This window comes from Crocodylus porosus, unplaced genomic scaffold, assembly GCF_001723895.1.
Source record: "Crocodylus porosus isolate Cpor-Errol unplaced genomic scaffold, CroPor_comp1, whole genome shotgun sequence".
Lineage (NCBI taxonomy): Eukaryota > Metazoa > Chordata > Crocodylia > Crocodylidae > Crocodylus > Crocodylus porosus.
Window position 1 is genome coordinate 3,728,375 of NW_017728935.1, and position 17,251 is coordinate 3,745,625.

Genomic DNA, 17,251 nt, shown 5'->3' on the forward strand with positions numbered 1-17,251 from the left:
AACTAAGTTTTTCACATGCCTGAAGTGTAGACTTCGGCAACTCTCACGATTTTTGGCGTTGTTAAAGTCTATACTTTGGGAATGTGAAAAACTTAGGGGTTTTTTTAATATATATTTATATACATATATATAAGAAAGAGCTAAGGTTTTCACATTCGAAAACCGTAGACTTTAAGAACAATGCCAAAAATCATGAGAGTTGCCCATACTGAGAAGGCTGAGACCCATTGGTCTGCATGGCAGCTGAGACACACCTGTCTGAGGGCCCTGCTACACAGTCAAAAGGAAGCTGCATAGAAACCAGCTCTAGAGTGGTTCCACATTCTCAAGCACTAACTTAATAGCTAGTTGGCTCTTTTTATAGCTGGAGACTCATTTTTAATCAGGTGATAAGTAATTTGCAGCCTGTGGCTGGTATAAAATGTACTGCACCATTAACCAGTTAATTGTATAGTAAATGTAATGTGCATCAGGGGCCTCTGAGCTAGTGTGAAACCAGTCAGTGAGGGTAAGAGGAAGTGGGCTAGAAAGCCTGAGGTGGGCAGCCTGGCATGGGTTGTGGGCGATAGTTGTTACATTGCTGGAGCTCTGATCATTGCAGTGTCAAGGAATAAATGAAAGGAAAGAGTTGGTACCAATGCTGCACAGCTTACCTGGAGCAAACTCTCTCCAGGGGGTGTGCAGGCCAAAGGAGGAAAAGAAAGGTTAAAGAATATAGGCTACTCAAGGAAGGGGCAGAACCAGAGACCGAGTGAGCCCAGCTGTGAGTGGGGAGGAGGGTGAGACTGCAGGAGCAGAAAGCTGGGGTGTAGCAGAGGGTGTAGGGCCAGAGAGGTGAGGAAAACAGAGGCTTAAAATCTTGCAGGAAGCGGTGGAAAGAGATGGTGGGGGGGAAACAGCATCGCTTCTAGACTCAAAAGCATGTTTGGGTGGGGTGGGGGAGAAGAAACACTGTGAGTTTGTACAGCACCAAGCACCACAGGGCCCAGATCTGAGTCAAGACATTTAAGAGCAGATGCAATACATGTGATAATAGGAAAGGAAAATGGTCTACCTTGTGAACAGCAAAGCCCTATTCTTTATAATGAAATCTATGAAATAATTACCTGAAGGATGCAGGCAGGGCTGGGAAGAGGGAAACATTGCTAGGAAGGATGAGTTGAAATCTGGATGTCAGGGAAAAGAGTCTCGATACTAAGAGCTGGAACAGGCAGAGTTATCCACCTCCAGAGACTCCAACCCTTGTCACTATTAATTAAAGCTGTATTGATGAAACTCCAGTCCATACACAGCCTGGCCCTACTGGGCCCTGTTCTAGCTGCAGCACATCTGATTTGTGCTATGATGCTGAGTAGCCCATCGAGGAACAGGGGAGTAAAAAAAAAAAAATCTACTTGTCAACCCAGGGGAGAAGCCCGATTTTCTAAAGTTTGTCCTGTGAGGTCAACGCTCTGTTTTATAGATGTTAGGTTTAACTCTAGCTTTGCATTCGTGTGGATTCATTATATCTCAGTGCAGCATCTCAGTTGGACTACTTCACCCTACGAGTCAAGTTTTCCATGCCTAATATGGCGAGAAGCTTGGGTAGAGGAACTCAGCTATTTCCTCTTAGAAAGTGTGAAGATGGTAGGGGGGAAGGAAACAAATACTATGGTAGCGAAACTTTGCATCCACCAAGATTTGACTTGCCAAAATAAAGCGCAGTAGTTAAAAGAAAATGGTCTGTTTGCGTTTGCCCCCAGAAAGGCTGCTACAGGATCGTGGTATAAAAGAGGTATGTTTAAGATGGCTGGTTTCCTTGTTAATCCCCTCCCCACCTCCTTCTTATCAACAGCCAAGTAACCAAAGTTAATTAAACAGGGTCAAAAACTAGAGAGATCAGTGACCTTGGGTGAAACTTTTTTAAAGGGCTCTGGATTATGTTTCCAAGCACTCAGCACCCACAGTGGGGTGGGGTGGGGTGGAGGGAGTTCAAACAGACCCAGCAGCTCCCTTGTGACATCCACCCCTGGTATTTTTAGTTCCCAAATGGTCTCGAGCTCTTCTGGGAATCCCAGCCACAGTGGGCGAGAAGAAAAAAAACAATCAAAACATGTAAAAATAAGCCCCATCGACCCTGCCCTAAGCATACATTGGGCACAAGACGCTTTAACCATTTTTAAGGGGCATTAAGGGTGCAGGTCTACACATGCGTGCCATTAATGTGCCTTAAAAATGGTGATTTTACGCTATTTGTGTCTCGATTTAGTAACTGCAAAAGCAGGTATCAGATTCAGGTGCAAATAGCTAAAGCGCCATAACGTGCAGGTACGCCAAGGAGCATGAATGCTGTGTGTCGATTGACTTGGGACTAAGGTCTAGTCGCAAGTCAGTCTGCACACCGCATTAATGTGCATATTAAGGCGATTTAAGCGCGCGTCTACACATGCACGCGCTAAGGCTCATTAACGCAGCGAGTGGACTGACTTGGGGCTCCAGTTAGAACCCGAGCCAGTCGACATACACAGCATTAATGCACCTTAGCACGTGCACACATAGATGCGTGCCTAAATCACCTTAACGTGCATTAGGCAAATGTGTGTTAAGTTTAGGCATGCATAAAACCACGTGCAGATGCACCCATTTACCCTCGAGGGAGCAGCGCTAGAGACCTAATAGAGTCCATAAGAGGCTTGCTGTTGTTGATTTGATGTGGCAGGCGCTCAGACGCTGTGAGGGCGTGAGCTTTTCAACGATACCATGCGAACGATCTGTATTGGAGGCCGGTTTGTGCTCGGCGCTGTACAAAGGACTGAGAAAATACAGCCCTGCTGCCGCAAAGAGCTAGCAAGGCGGTAGCCATGTCGACAAGCTGCATCCCTTATAAAACCTTGTTAATCCCCTCCCCACCTCATCCTGATTGGCAGCCAAGTAACCCCTGCCTCCTCATCCCCAGACCCTTCACCCCAGGACCTGGGGCAGTTCTGAGCGGTTGGAGGCTGCGTTTGAAACCCTCCCAAGTTCCAGGCGGTTGAGCAGCCTCTGCCCAGTGTCCTGAGGGGACCTGTGCCCCATGCAGCCGGCAGAGATGGACCCTCTGACTGCCCCCCCTCCTTCCCGCTGGCCCTCGCTGCTCCAGTTCTTCAGAAACCTCTTTGGGCTCAGGAGGGGCGCGCGGAAGAGCCAAGAGACTGGTGCCGAGATGGAAGAAGTGGGAAACATCAGGGACCAAGAAGACACGAGCAGCCCAGCAATTTCCTCCACCACCGAGTTCAAGACCATCCTGCCGGTGGGTAACAAGCTAGAGGGCGACCCCCTGGCCAAGGAGTCTCTGGGAGAGAGGCTGGAGGAGATTGTCAAGGAGCTGAAGGAAATCAGTCTCGGGGGGAACCCGTCAAGCAGGGGCGACCAGTCCCCTTCGATGCCAGGCACCAGTGGCATGGAGATGGGAGACTCCTCCGACTGGCCCATGACAGACCTCTCCGAGAGCAGCGATGGTATCGATGGCAGCAGGAGCGAGGAGGAGAATCACCTTGCAGGGGATGAAGGGGCAGCTCCTGCTCCTGATGCTGCTGGTCCTCCGGCTCCTGTTGGATGGAGGAGGTCAGGCCCGAGGGACACCGGAGTGGGGGTGGAAATCAGTGGGGTGAATGAAAGATTGCAGAGCACTGACCTGAGCACTAAAACTGGCCCATTGCCACGAGGTTGCAAAGGGCATGGCATGCACCTTGCAAGGCTTGCAGTTGCCTGTACTCTGCCTTTCTTGGCTTACAGAGGTTTGAGGCTGGAACAAGTCAGCTTCACACTGCATTAACATGTGGTTTGCACATCGATATGCAGAGATCCTTTAGGCCTGAATGCCGCCTGCTCAAAACTTCCCACTCGTGCATTCTTGCTAGAGCTGCTCTGGCAATGTGCTGGTGTTTGGCTAGGTGCACTGTCTGGACCTGCTCCAAGCAGCTGTGCTGGCTCTCTTACTCTCGCTGTTATTATAGCAGCAGTGGGAAAGTCAGGGGTAGATCAGTGCAGATGTAGCCTTACAGCTGTGTTCCTTGCAGATACTTGGTGTCCTTTTGCACAGGGGAAGGCCAGTTTAACAGCTCTCACCTCATTAGCCACCAACAATACAGGTGCTTTTGTAGCAATGTTTCAGGCATGTGTTAGGTAGCTGTGTTGGTCTGAGACAAAAAGAAATGCAACAATCTAGGACTTTTTTTTGCACTTTCTCAGTTGGTCTAATAAGAGGTATCATTTCTGAACCAAGAGTTCTAGGTTTTTGCATTTCTTTTTGGAGGAGTGTCGTTCTTAGACCACATCTAAAGTATTGTGAATACTTTGTGGGCTGCTTCGGGTAGAGTCTGGGCAGATCACAGCACGGTATGTTTGGTCACACTACTTGAGCTGACCAGTTTTACTTTTGCTGCTGGCTGAGGACCCACTGTTCACGGCGCTTGCCTCTGCTACAGTCAGGCTAATAGATATATAGGCCTGTGCAAAGCAGCTAGTATTAGCACCGGGGCTTTTTTTTAAAGTAGCGAGCTACGGTGGGCAGGGGTCCCCCTACTGTCCCTCCCCCCCGCCCCTAGTACTTACCAGCTCTGAGTCAGCTGCAGCTCCCTGCTGCAGCAGCCCGGGACTGCCCGAATCAGCAAAGCTCTCCGAATCTTTTTCAAAGATCTGAATGGATTCAGACCTTTAAATTGGTCCCGATTCAATTCGGATTTGGAGATTCGACCACCGAATTGGGCCGAATCGCATCGCCACCCGAAGCTCTTCGCACAGCCCTAGCAGATAATACTCGGAGGCCACCCAGGCTTGGCAGCGATGCAAAACAAACAAAAGAAGTTTAACAAATAAGTTAGACCTTAGCCATCTTCCAGTGGCTCTTCCAGGCTTCACCTCCTGGTTGCATCTTATCTTTCAGAGGCTTTGCAGAGCCTGCAGGCTTCCACAAGAAAGCAAATGATCAAGCAAACAAACAGAGAGAGAAAAGCCCTGCTCCGGGTTCTCCTGTGGCTGTTTAACCCATGGTGGCTCCAGGCAGTCTGTTTCTTGGCCAGATGCAGCCCCTTGGGCCTGCTTTCAGTGTCTTTTATCCTTCCCATCTGGGCTTAGGTAGCTAACCCTCTCTCACTCCCCAGACCAGTGTCAGCTCCCTTGCTGCGGGGCTCACTGCGTCCCAGGACCTGGTTCCCCAGCCTCCCAGGTCTGGGGTGGCTATGCAGAGGTGCTTGTGGCGTGCAGGGCTGTTCAGACTCCCCCCAAGCCCCTAGTAACAGGGCAGGGCCCTGTTCCATACTTGTGGATACCTCTCTTCACCTTCACAATCTTGAAGCCCACTAACGAGCAGTTGTGTAACATCTCTGTAGCAATTGTTGCCTTGGGAAAGTGGTGGTTTAATGTATGGTATTTATGGTTGCCTTAGATGTGCTGGGAACACTAGGTCCACACAACAACCAACAGCAAATGCTGCCCAGACGGGCACTGATTGGGTCTGGGGAGTCTTCTGACTCTAGTGATGGGATGGATCTGTGACTGGCTGTGGTGGTGGCGGGTACATGCATCTGTGAATGACTGAGAGGGGGAAGAAAGGAGTCATCAAAGATGCCAGGAAATGGGTTTGAAAATACTAGATCTGACAGTGACAGAAGTAATTCAGAGGCCAGGAAGTGGCACTGGCCATCAGGAAGTTGGGAGGTCATTAGGTTATTTAGGCCCCAACCGTAATGCACCAGCAACCTGAGGGGTTTGCAAGAACAGCGCAGTTCTCCCTGGACATGGCTGAGGCATGTCCAGTGCAGACGGGGCAGGAACGGTGCTACGACCCGACTCCGCTGTTCAGGAACTATGTGGCAGTCCTGCTTGGTCTCTCTTTCATTGAACTTGGGCATAGCCATGTCAGCACAGTGCAGCGCTGACATCGCAAGCACGCTGGATTTGACACTCCAGTGCCCTGACCCTGAGCAGTCACTCACCTCAGTGCAGGAAGGGTGCAGAAGGCACCCAGAGCCCTGTGGTCCTATTTGCACCCACTCAGCATCGACAGAGAAGACAACGTGGATTGCAGAGAAGACGATCGACTGACTGCTACAGTGCAGGTGGGATCTTTGACCTCTGGAAAATAGTCCTCCAAAACAGCAGCCTGCACACGAGCTGAGAACTAAGGACAGGCCTACATTAGGAAATGCTTTCTCTGCTTCCAATCCTACTAGCATACGCGCGGCTTATTCCAGCAGGAAGTGCTTTCACCAGCATAGCTCATAATGGTTCCCTGAGGGAAATAAACCCTAGCAGGAAAAGCACATACATGCCAGTTTAACCACTGGGACTCTGGCTACTGTAGAAAAATTGTAGAAAAATAATGTCCCTAACTGACACGGCCGTACCAGCCAAGTTTTTTATGGTAGACCGGGACACCAATGGAACCGTAAACTCTATCAAAAGTAGGTGGTTTATTATTAGTATTGCGACAAAGGAAAGATGTCCCAGTGGTAAACAGCACAGCTGCTTTCCAGAGAAGTTTTCTGTAACCCCACAGCAGCAGGAAACGTCACATTTTAGCTTCCTTTACTTGTGCCGTGCACCAGGTCTCCCTTTTCTCTGCACTTCTTCACTCTCCTTTCCCTTCCTGCCCCTGCTGCAGGAGGTCAGAAGTGATGAGCTAAATGCAGCGCTCTTGCCAAAGGCTGTCACACACAGCACAGGTAACAGCGGCAGAGTTACATCAGCACAGCCAACGTCAAATGAAAGGAGAGGGGAGAAAGGACCTACAAGTAGGTCTGTGTGTGTGACAGAGCTGACAGCGTACACAGCTGCCATCACTTCTCTGTCCCTTGTCCTGGCATTTCTGACCTGTTGGAAGAGGCTTAGTTTGAACCACCAGTACTAAGCTGTTGAGAAGCCTCAGCCCAGGCCCAGGTCCCCTCCTGACCCCAGCGCCCCGCTAACCCTGGCAGAGGTGGGTCCTCTGACAATTCGCCCTCTTTTCAGCAGGCCCTCGCTGCTCCAGCTCCTCAGGAATCTCCCTGGGCTCAGGAAGAGCACACGGGAGGGCCAAGGAACCAGCGCTAGGGTGAAAACAGTGAAAAACATCAAGGGCCAAGATGCAGACAACCCAGCAGATCCAGCAGCAGCTGAGTCTGAGCCCATCCTGCCGTCAGGCAAACAGCTCACAGGCAACCCCCTGGCTGATGAACCTCAGGAAAACACACTGGAGGAGTTTGCGGAGGAGATCAAGGAAGAACTGAAGGAAATCAGTCTTGGAGGCACCTCTCTGACCAGGGGCATGGAGATGGGAGACTCTCCAGGCTTTGCTAACATCCCTCTGAGTAGGGAAGGCAGGATGGCACAGGAGCTAGATGGCAAAACCTCTGGCCAGGCAGTGAAGTTCATGGAAGAAGCTTCTGGGGACACAGGATCTTTGAGAAAGTAAGTTGACTGTTAGACCTGGACCAGCTTCAGGTCTCACAGCAGTCATCAGCCAACCCCTCTTTATTTCAGTGAGATCAGCACTGGGCCCTGGGCTGGTGAGGAGGGTCCTGAGATGTGTGACGGTGAATAGGAAATAATTGTGTGAGGCCAGGTGGGCAACTAGAAACCAGTGAGACATTGGACAGTTGTTTTTTTCCCCCCCAAAGAGCAGCAAGGTTGAGCATTATGAAAGATAACAGGCCGTTTCATTTAGCACTTGGTCACACTGATATGAGCCCATGAATTTCTGTAAAGTCAGTCCCTCTCACCAACTGCCATAGACTTTCACATCCAGGCCTGGCCAACCAGACTGCAAAAACATACTGATCTTCACCAGGACCAGTGCTCTAAGCACAAGGGCCAGATTCTGCTTCCAGTTCACACCAGTAAGTCTGCTGTAACGCTACCAAAATCCAGGTGTCCCTTTGTACATACCCTAGTGTCTATGAGAGAGCTGCACTGTGTGTCCTTCCCGACCATGACCTCTGTGGGTCAAGGTTGCCAACAATGCGGACAGTCGGTATCAGCTGTAGTGCCTACTGTGAGTTGGCCAGAGAGTTTGTTCCTTAGTTTGGAGGCCACAGAGATGTGCGTCCCTCTGTTCCATCCCACGTATTGACATCCTACCGTGCATAACTGTGCTTTGGGGTCAGGGCCAGGGTCTCCCAGGTTCTGCTGGCCAACACCGAAGGGCTTGCATCAGCTGCAGGAGACCTGCCAACACCCATGGAGGACTTCGGTGGTGAGGATGAGAGGGAGCATCTGCTCAAAGGTGAGGGTCATGCACTCTGCTGTTGGGAGAGGCTTCTGACTACGTGTCTGCATAAAGACTGGCTGATATAATAAACCCTGATCACCCCGAGACACAAGCACCTTTAATGCTATTCTCCTGCTAGGTAATTTAACACGCTGTCATGTGTTTAAATACACAAGGGGAGATTGTCTGCTGGGGTAACTCCATTCACTCCCCTGGAGGTGCACCAGCAGAGGAGGGCTAGGGCTTGGCCCAGGGGGGCAGGAACTTGCTCACATGCTGTACATGAGGCGCGTGTTATCATTCCATATAGGGCAGCATAAAGGATGTAGGAGACGGCCTTCAAAGGATTTGCTCCTTAATTTGGGATCTTTTTCAACAGAGGATCTTCATGCAGAATCTCCCAAGGAAGAGCTGTCTCCCTGGAACAAGCTCATCACCTTGTACAAGCAGCAGTGGAAGCTTCCTGTTCCCAAGGTGGGTGGGTTACACGTGATACACGATTGCACATGAATTGTGGAGCTGGAAGGGACCTCAAGGGTCATCTGGTCTGGCTCCCTCCATGAATGCACAATGCTGCTCCTAAATCATCCCTAACCAGTGCTTACCCACCTGCTTTTTGAAAACCTCCAAGGCGCTTGTATGCCACAAACTGGATTAATCCCATCTCTCGTGAGAAAAGAGACTGTCAGTAGCATGGTGTGGGCTTCTCCTGCCACTCATCCTGGTCAAAGCACTGCCCAGAACTTCCCATTCCAAGGTTTTTACCCTGTTGGAAGCTGTGGGGCTTTGGGGACATCCCTGCAGGCCTCTGCAGCTTCTTCTACTGGAACTGGAGATTGGCAGTAGACTCTGCTGGGCTCTGCACAGGGTGCTGCGCTTAGGGGCGTACTGGTTAAGTGCATAACCCAACACCAACCCCAACTTTTTGCCTACCGTTTCCATTGTAACCAACTCTGGATCTTCGCCTATCATAGCGCATAACCACTTAATTGCTGTGCATATCGCAGACCCACTGTCTGGTTTGTAACTTAATAGCACCCCCTCACTGCCTGCTAATTGTACTGGCCACTTCATACTCTGTAATTAAATGTACCCCGTTTCACTGCCCCATGAATGTCAAACGGCTGCTATGAAGAGCCTTGAAAAGGCAGGGAGCTAGCCAGATTCAGGGCTGCTAATACCACAGCCCTGAAGCTGCCAAGGAAGTGATTGAGCAGCGTTTTAGAGGGCTGTCCGGGGGGTTAACAGCACCACAACTGACCCAAACCCGTCATTTTCAGGGCCTCTAAAAGTCAATGTCCCAGCTTACTATTAACAATCAAGGCCCCATTTCTACTGTAACAGGTGTTGCACCAAGTTATCCCCTTCGGGACATGATCGGTTGGCTGCCTGCAGGCAGCAGAGAGGGAGTGATGGGCACTGTTTTAAAAACAATGCTGGAAACATGTCTGAGGCCATTTAAAAAAAGTTTTCAACTAATTTCCCCTCTCTAGTCTGCCACGCCCTCTTACAGGATGTGAAGCTGCTTGAATAGGGGAGACAGGCCCAGCAAGCGGTGAGAACATGGTTAGACCTGACTTCTTTTTGTCACCCATTCCATGTGACTTTGAGCAAGCTGTTCTTGGCCGTGCCTCAGTTTCCCCACTTGTAATGGAATAACAGCATGTGCAGCTTGCCAAAACCCTTGGAGCGCCTTGGAAGGGAATCGCAATCCAGAAGGGCAATAGATTTTCAAGATTAGCACCTGGAAATGGTTTCTTGCCATTCCCCAAGTTGGAGGATAGAGCGCATCTTGATGTGAGTCCGTTTTCTCTCTTCTCATCTCATCTTTCATGTCCCTGCAATTCTATCTCCAGGAAAACCTGCTGGAGTGGAAAAAAGAAGGCGGCTCCTGTGGAAATCTAACCGCTTATGGTTTTACGACAACCAAGCCTCACCACATCTCTGCAGAGTCCTTTGGCACTACCGTCATCTGTAGGTGAGCTCTCCTGCTCTCTTCTGGAGGGGAAGCAAGCGTAATATTCACCTCCATTCGCCAAGCCCAGATTGGCCACGTTCCGAAATCTGCCTCGTTCCACCCAGCTCGGCAGGTCAACGTGAACTATATGTAAGAATTCTGTTAGGCCACGTGACGTGGATTTTGGCTGTGGTCCAGCGACCGTGGTGAATTTGGAAGGCAAGGGCTGGTTACACTCAGTCTAAAGTGCCCATCTACCCTGCCTTATACTCACTCTAATCACTAGGTGGGGCTGCTCGACTTAAAATGAAATACAAGTGGATCCCATCAGTACCAAGGAGCGGTAAAGGATGGCAGAGGGCAGCTTAAAGAGGGGGAAACTGATTTTTTCTTCCTGTGCCTTATGAAATAAATTATGCAAATATCCCAGTGTTTAAAACTGCAGGGGACACGCCAGCATATATATAGTACCAAACACTGTGTGGCGATGGCCTGGCTGGCTGCGTGCTGCTACTGCTGGGAAAGTCTGGGCAACAGAGCTAAAATCCACTTTGGGTTTCATGCTCCACGGTCGCTCGAGTGAAAGGAGAATCTCTAATTGAGCAGCTGAGGTCCTGGATTACAGCTGAGCAGCCTCTGCTCTACCCTGTAGGGAGCACTGCTGTGTCCAGGCCCACATCTTCCATGTATGTCTACAAAGAACGTGACTTGATTGTTTCTCTAAGCAGCACACAAGTGACTAAGAGAAAGCTCCTCCAAGGCTTCCCTTATTACTCTGAGCTATTATAAAAATCCTAATCACTGACAACAGGTGCCATGTTAGCTAAGAATCCACACATTAGGGCTGGACCTGTCTCTCTTTTGCTCTATTTGTACAGCACCTAGCACGTGGGTTCCTGGTCCCTGAGGGGAGTTTCTAGCACAATTGCAATGCAAACAATAAGCAAGACAGCCTGTGCCTGGCCAGGTTGTATGATTAGCTTTCTCTTCTAGGGGGCAGTTTCAGTCAGAGCACCAGTCTGCCCTGCAAAGTGGACTCTGATGAGAACTAGGTGCGTCTACATTTAATGCACATTAGCCAGATTTAAGGCACATTACAGACACACATCTAGATGTGTACACCCTTAATGCACCTTAAAAATGGCAATTTAAGGCTATTCAAGCCTAAATTTGATAGCTGCATAAAGCAGGTATCAAATTTATGTGCGAATAGCTAAATCGCATTAGCAAATGTGTAGATGTGTTAATGTGCATTAACATAGTGCGTGCCCATTGACCTGGGACTAACTTTAGTCCCAAGTTGGTCCGCATACGACACTGATGTGTGCTACTGCATCTACATGCTTGCTAATGTCATTTAGCTCTTTGCGCATAAATTTGATACCTGCTTTATGCGTGGGCGTGGAGACGCATGCCGAGATCACCTTAATGCGCATTAGGCAAATGCACGTCACATTTAGGCGCGTGTAAAAGCACATGTCGACATGCCCATAGAATCACAGAAAATGAGGGTTGGGAGGGACCTCAGGAGGTCACATCTGGTCCAATCCCCTGCTCAAAGCAGGACTGGCCCCAGTTAGATCATTCCATCCAGGGCTTTGTCAAGCCGGGCCTTAAAACCCTCCAAGGATGGAGAGTCCACAACCTCTCTAGGTAACCTGTTCCAGTGCTTCATCACCCTCCTAGTAAGAAAGTGTTTCTTAATATCCAGCCTAAACCTCTCTTGCTCCAACTTGAGCCCATTGCTCCTTGTTCTGTCATCCGCCACCACTGAGAACAGCCCAGCTCCATCCTCTTTGCAGCCCCCCTGCAGGGAACTGAAAACTGCTATCAAATCCCCTCTCAGTCTTCTCTTCTCCAAACTAAATAAGCTCAATTCCCTCAGCCTCTCCTTGTAAGTCCCCAGCCTCCAAACCATGTTTGTTACCCTCCACTGTACTTTTTCCAACTTGCCCGCTTCCTTTCTGTAGTGGGGGGCCCAAAACTGGACACTACTCCAGATGTGGCCTCAGCAGTGCAGAGGGAGGATGCAGGAGGTAAAGTAGACTGCAGCTTACTCTCCTTTAGCTGGAGTGGCTGTACAACAGCAAACAGTCATTTGCATTAGGCAAGCCACATGCCCTGACTTGCAGATCTGCAGGGAGCTGACAGATTTCTTAAGAAGGGGCCATTTTTAGAACCAGCAATAGGATGAGCTGTAAAAGCAAGCCGGGTGCTGCATTCCTACACAGATGTCCAAACACCCACCCTGGCCCCATGGACGTCTTTGGCCGTCTGAGCAGCGGGGTGGGTGTCTCTCTGCTGAGGTTCTTGCTGCAGTGCGGTGTCGAGGCTCCGGTGTGGCACTTCTCGTGGGCACTAAGCTCACCTGCTCAGTGTAAAGAACCAACAGATCTGGGCCACTTTCCTGTAATAGCTGCTAGAGCTTGCTCAACATTAATCAAGCAGACTGTTCGCCCATGTCCAGAAGCCAACTTGTACTTTTCAGAAGTTGGAAAAGCAGTCAAGCTGTCACTGGCTTAGAACAAAAGAAATACACTTTCTGTTACTCCATTGTATGATCAAGGGGGAAGGAAGGAGTTTTGGCTTCTCCATGCAGCTATTGTGCAGACGATGCAGGTTGCGTAGTCCACGTGTCTGCACCTCTGGAATCAGAACTCGTGGTAGAGGTGATATCTTTTATTAGACCAACTAGATTTTTGCAAAAAAAAAATTCTTGAATTGCAAGCTTTCAGGCACAAGCACCCCTCTTCAGGCCCAGGACCTCCATAGCACGTCTGGAAGCACTTCAGAGACTCTCAACAGCTGGGGATGGAGCAGGCTGTGTTGCTGACCCATACCCTCCTCCTTTCTCCGCAGCTGTCTATTCAGGATGACTCCTTCCAGTCACTTGCAGTGTCCCAAACGCTGGGGCCCCCACCACCTTCCCTGAGGAAATCAATCCAGTATCTACCAGATTTTCCTCCTAACCAAACAGAAGCAAACCTTGTGGGCCGAGAAAGCTAAAATCCAGGGACTATGTTGAACGGGAGCCGAGACTCCTGCAGATCCCTAGACAGGCTCCTCAGTATACAGGGGGAGAGGCCATCCAACCAGTAATTAAAAAATTCCTTTTTGGCAAACTGCCCCTTGGTCCCGGCAGGTCCTTGTGAATCAGGCACATTCTCTGACTGCCCCTTGGCTATGGGATGCCCTGACCTCAGTCTTAGTACAGCGATGCTGTGCGTACTAAGATGCTGGGGCTGGGAACGATGCACAGCTTGACTAGCACAAGGATGCCTCTCACCCCAGAATTGTTTCTGTTTCTGCTCCCTGGCAAGGTTATAAGGCCTGAAGGCCTAGAATAGGATCTGGGAGCTCACCATCACGCAGCAAAATGGAAACATATGCAAAGATGCAGTGTCACCAGTTCTGCTCTGTTATGTCCATATGAATCCACGGTAGCTCTTCAACACTGCAGGGACCGTGGCTCCCCTATGCTTCGGAGGAGAATTTGACTCTGTGCCTCTTCTATTCAGCAGCTCTCAGATTTCTTTTCATTCCTAGATGTGGCCTGTGCTGGAACCAGGACACCTGGCTTTTGGTCCCAGCTCTGCTCATCTAGGAGCTGGGGCTCGTGAGGCTGCGTTCACTAGCTGTGTGGGTGATGCTAGACGAGGGCGTAGTGTTACTCCTGTTGTCACTACGGTTTGTGGGGTGAATTCCGGTGATGGTCTTTTCTGATGCACTTATTTCTCCAATCGAGGCTTCCCAGAGGCAGAGCGGAGGAAACCATCGATCGCTGTGGAAGAGCCGAGGTTGACCTGAGAGCAGATGAACCAGGAGCTCCTGAAGAAGGCTGAGGTCAGTCTGGAACGGAAAGGCCCTGGGTGATTGAATTACCCCCTGTGTGTGCAACATGCTCTGCACATTCATTCCTGCCTCTGTGCCCCTGGGTTGTCTGTCAACCTCTCAGACACAGGCATAAAGCACCCGCTTTGCACGGGGATTTTTGAGTGTTCAGAATCAACAAGGCGCGTGTGCACAGCGTGAGCACAGGGCATGTGGAGGGATGAATGCTGGGGTGTATTCTTGCCTCTGCCACTGATTCACTGTGTGACCTTGGGCAACTCACTTAAGTTGAGACCTTTACAAAAGGAGCTCATAAGCAGGCACCTAAATACGCGGCCTGGTTTTCCGCAGCGCTGAACATCCAGCCGGTCCCACTGGAACACAGCATGTGTGAAAATCAGGCCATTTAACTAGGTAGCTAAACATTGGATTTAGTAGCTTAACTTTAGGCCCCCAGGATTGGAAATCCTGGTCATAACCTGCCCCCTGGCTCCATTCTCCCTCCTCTGCAGTGGAAGCTGTCACAGCTGTGCTGCAGGAGTTAGCAGAACATTTCATAACACGGTTCGAAATCCGTGGCTGGCACAAAGTTCAGAGTATGAGACCATCATTGGCTAAAGGACCGACCAGTCACCACGGGGAGAAAGTGTGATGAATGTCAATGTCCAAACTCGGGGCTGTAAAGGCAACCTTGTCCCTGGATCCTGGTTAATGATCATTCCCCTCACCTGAGCTCAGAGCTGGTCGGAGCCCAGGGCAGCTCTATATCACCTGGCAGCCGTCCAGCCCGCGGGGTGGCTGAAAGGAAGGAAAAAGCTGTTGCTTCTCTTCCACGTGCAGGAAAAGCATGTCTGGAACCTAGCAAGGAGAAGTGCCACGGGGCGTGTGCCAAGCCCGCTGCCCGCCGTGTGTGCGTGGGTTTGGGTGTGTGCGTGTGCATGGTGCCCCTGTGATTTTTCAGTGGGTTTTGATTTGTTGCTTGTTCAAAGATGAGTTGTTTGCCTTTTTTCCCCGTGGCTGCAATGGGGGAAGGGAAGCTTCCAGATTTCATTATAAAAGCCTAATGCGGAGGCAGTTTGTTTTGAATAATCAAGCAATGAGTTTGAGGCTTCCCCCCGTCACTCAACTCTCCTTGTGTGATATGCAGGCAGCACTAGTTTGCTTCGGAGCATTTAATGCTGAGATTGATGAGAGCCTCTTCTGCCCCTTCCTCCTTCCAGTCGGTTGGTGCTCTTCCCGCTCCCTGCACTCTCTGAATTATGCTCTGGGTATGTGGGGAGAACTGACCCTAACGGTGTACACAGCCAAGATGCTCTGAGAGCTCTGTAAACAGATAAATAGTAGATACATATGCTCTTCCTTTGCAAATGGTAAGCTGAGACAGAGACGCCCATGGGCACATGATCAGAGTGCTTGGAAAAAATGAGTCTTTAGCAACACATTGCATCAGTGGGGCTAGAACCTAGGAGTCCCAATGCACCTGCTGTGGTGCATTAAAAAACCCAAGCCATGAGAAACCACAGACGTGAGTGCCAGGCACACCCATGGGAGCTGAATCCTGAGGCCCTGTCAGCAATCACAAAACCACCCCCCATTTTTCAGCCTTGGTGCAGCTGTACTGACATAAGCCGTAGTGTAGGCAGGGCTCTGCACCTCTTTATGGCAAGTCCTTCAAAGCCTGGTGACGGAAGCAGCTGAGTCCTGTTTCTCCTGGCACTTGCACCATTGCTAACAGCAGCTTGTGAAGTGAAATAACAGCTGCCAAAGAGAAATGAAGAGGCACAGGGGAGGCTGAGATCTGAAATGAGCAGGGGGCAGAGATACCCATGGCATGCTGGTGCAGGTGGCAGGCACTGCAGAGGAGCAAGCTCTTGCACCTGTAATGGTGGGATCCTAGGAATGGGCTGCTCAGGTCACTCCTGAGTAAGAAAGTAGGAAGGGAAGAGAGACCAGGGTCAGAGCTTACTAGGGCTTGAAGGCCCCTTTATGACCAAGTGCCCTGAGCTCCTGCAGAGCCAGCCAGGAAACCTGAGCGGGCAGTGGGATTGCCCACGTGAGACTGGCCCTCAGAAGAGCAGCCTGGCATGCAAGCTGTTGGTGGGACTTTGGTGGGCAGCAGCGTGCTTGGCTAACACACTCTTTTTCTGCCCTGGCTAGAGCCTGCTTCTCAAAGAGATGGGAGAGCACCCCAAGACCAAGCTGCATCACTTCGTTTGAGCTGCAACCCTTTATTCACCAGGGGAAAGAAGACTGAGACCTTTTCTTTGGCTGCAACAGGCTGCTGTCTGGAACGAGGACTGTTCCAAAAAGCCCTTTAATTTCACTCTTCTTCCTGTTTCCTCCTTTATGTCTTTTTAAAGGGCCACAGGATGTACCTCCTGCCTTCCCTGCCCGCCCCCACTGCAGCCCTTCCCATCCCTGACCAGCTTGGCTTTTCTTTAGAGTAGGTGCTTTACGTTAGTTGGTTGTGCCCATGTCTCCCTGTAGGACTCCCGTCCCTGCTACAGGAATTCTATGTTCGGTTCGCTTTCCTCTTTATTTACCAGCTCTTTCCAGTTTCCACGTTCAAGAACCCCGTGCAAAAAACTGCAGGGGGAAGTTGGAGGGTAGGAATAAACATTTTCCCTGAGCAATCCCCGCTTCTTGTTGAGTGAGCAGGGGCTGATTTGAAGGGAAGACTTTCACTGGAGGGTGGGAGAAGGGGCACCCTCTGCTTGCTTTAGAGATTGGCCCCCATTTTAGGTGTCCCTCCCCTTTTCTGCGTAGATCAGGGGAGAGGTGTCCCATCCCTTTGTTGGCTCTCTGGGGTCTTGGCGTCCCATCCCTCTAGCTATGGCAGTGCCAGGCTCCCTCCCCCTGTGCGGTGTCCCTGCTTCTTCAGCCTTATGCCACCAGAGCCGTGGGGCAGCCTCACGCATGGGCATGGTGTGTCGTAGGACCGACAGGCAGGGCCCCACGTTGCCCCTGCCTTGCCCTTGCTATGGGAGCAGGCCGCCCACCTCATTTCAACCAGTGCTTCCACCCCGTCTTATTCAGCCGCTGCAGGCACCCAAACCGGCGACCTTGGGCAAGGGTTCCCAGCCTCCTCCCCAGGCTGCGAGCTGCTCATTAACAGCACTGTTCTCCCAATCCCAGGCGAGCTGAGCCGAAGCAGCTGCTGGCAGCCCAAGGCTCTTTCTAATCTGGGATTTCTATGACAGGAAGCGCACGCCCAGCCAACCTGTCAGAGGACAAAGCCTGCAACGTTTGCGCCGGCT

General features: G+C 50.6%; 1 protein-coding gene across 1 annotated transcript; it reads left to right on the forward strand.

Annotated features, from left to right (window-relative positions):
• Nucleotides 1–3,018: 3,018 nt before the first annotated feature.
• LOC109317803 lies at nt 3,019–16,529 on the forward strand. Its single transcript, XM_019546705.1, has 7 exons — nt 3,019–3,582; nt 6,970–7,407; nt 8,103–8,221; nt 8,586–8,680; nt 10,063–10,184; nt 13,909–14,006; nt 16,152–16,529. Exons 1-6 carry the CDS (start codon nt 3,053–3,055, stop codon nt 14,003–14,005), a joined length of 1,401 nt encoding a protein of 466 aa, XP_019402250.1. The 5' UTR covers nt 3,019–3,052; the 3' UTR covers nt 14,006; nt 16,152–16,529.
• The last annotated feature ends 722 nt before the right edge of the window (nt 16,530–17,251 follow it).

What these genes read in the sequence shown, in the direction of transcription:
- LOC109317803 (XM_019546705.1), top strand. Translation starts at nt 3,053, where the DNA reads ATGCAGCCGGCAGAGATGGACCCTCTGACTGCCCCCCCTCCTTCCCGC. An exon ending in GACACAGGATCTTTGAGAAA is followed by an intron (nt 7,408 to 8,102) that starts GTAAGTTGACTG and finishes CTTTGGGGTCAG; the next exon opens with GGCCAGGGTCTCCCAGGTTC. An exon ending in GAGGGAGCATCTGCTCAAAG is followed by an intron (nt 8,222 to 8,585) that starts GTGAGGGTCATG and finishes CTTTTTCAACAG; the next exon opens with AGGATCTTCATGCAGAATCT.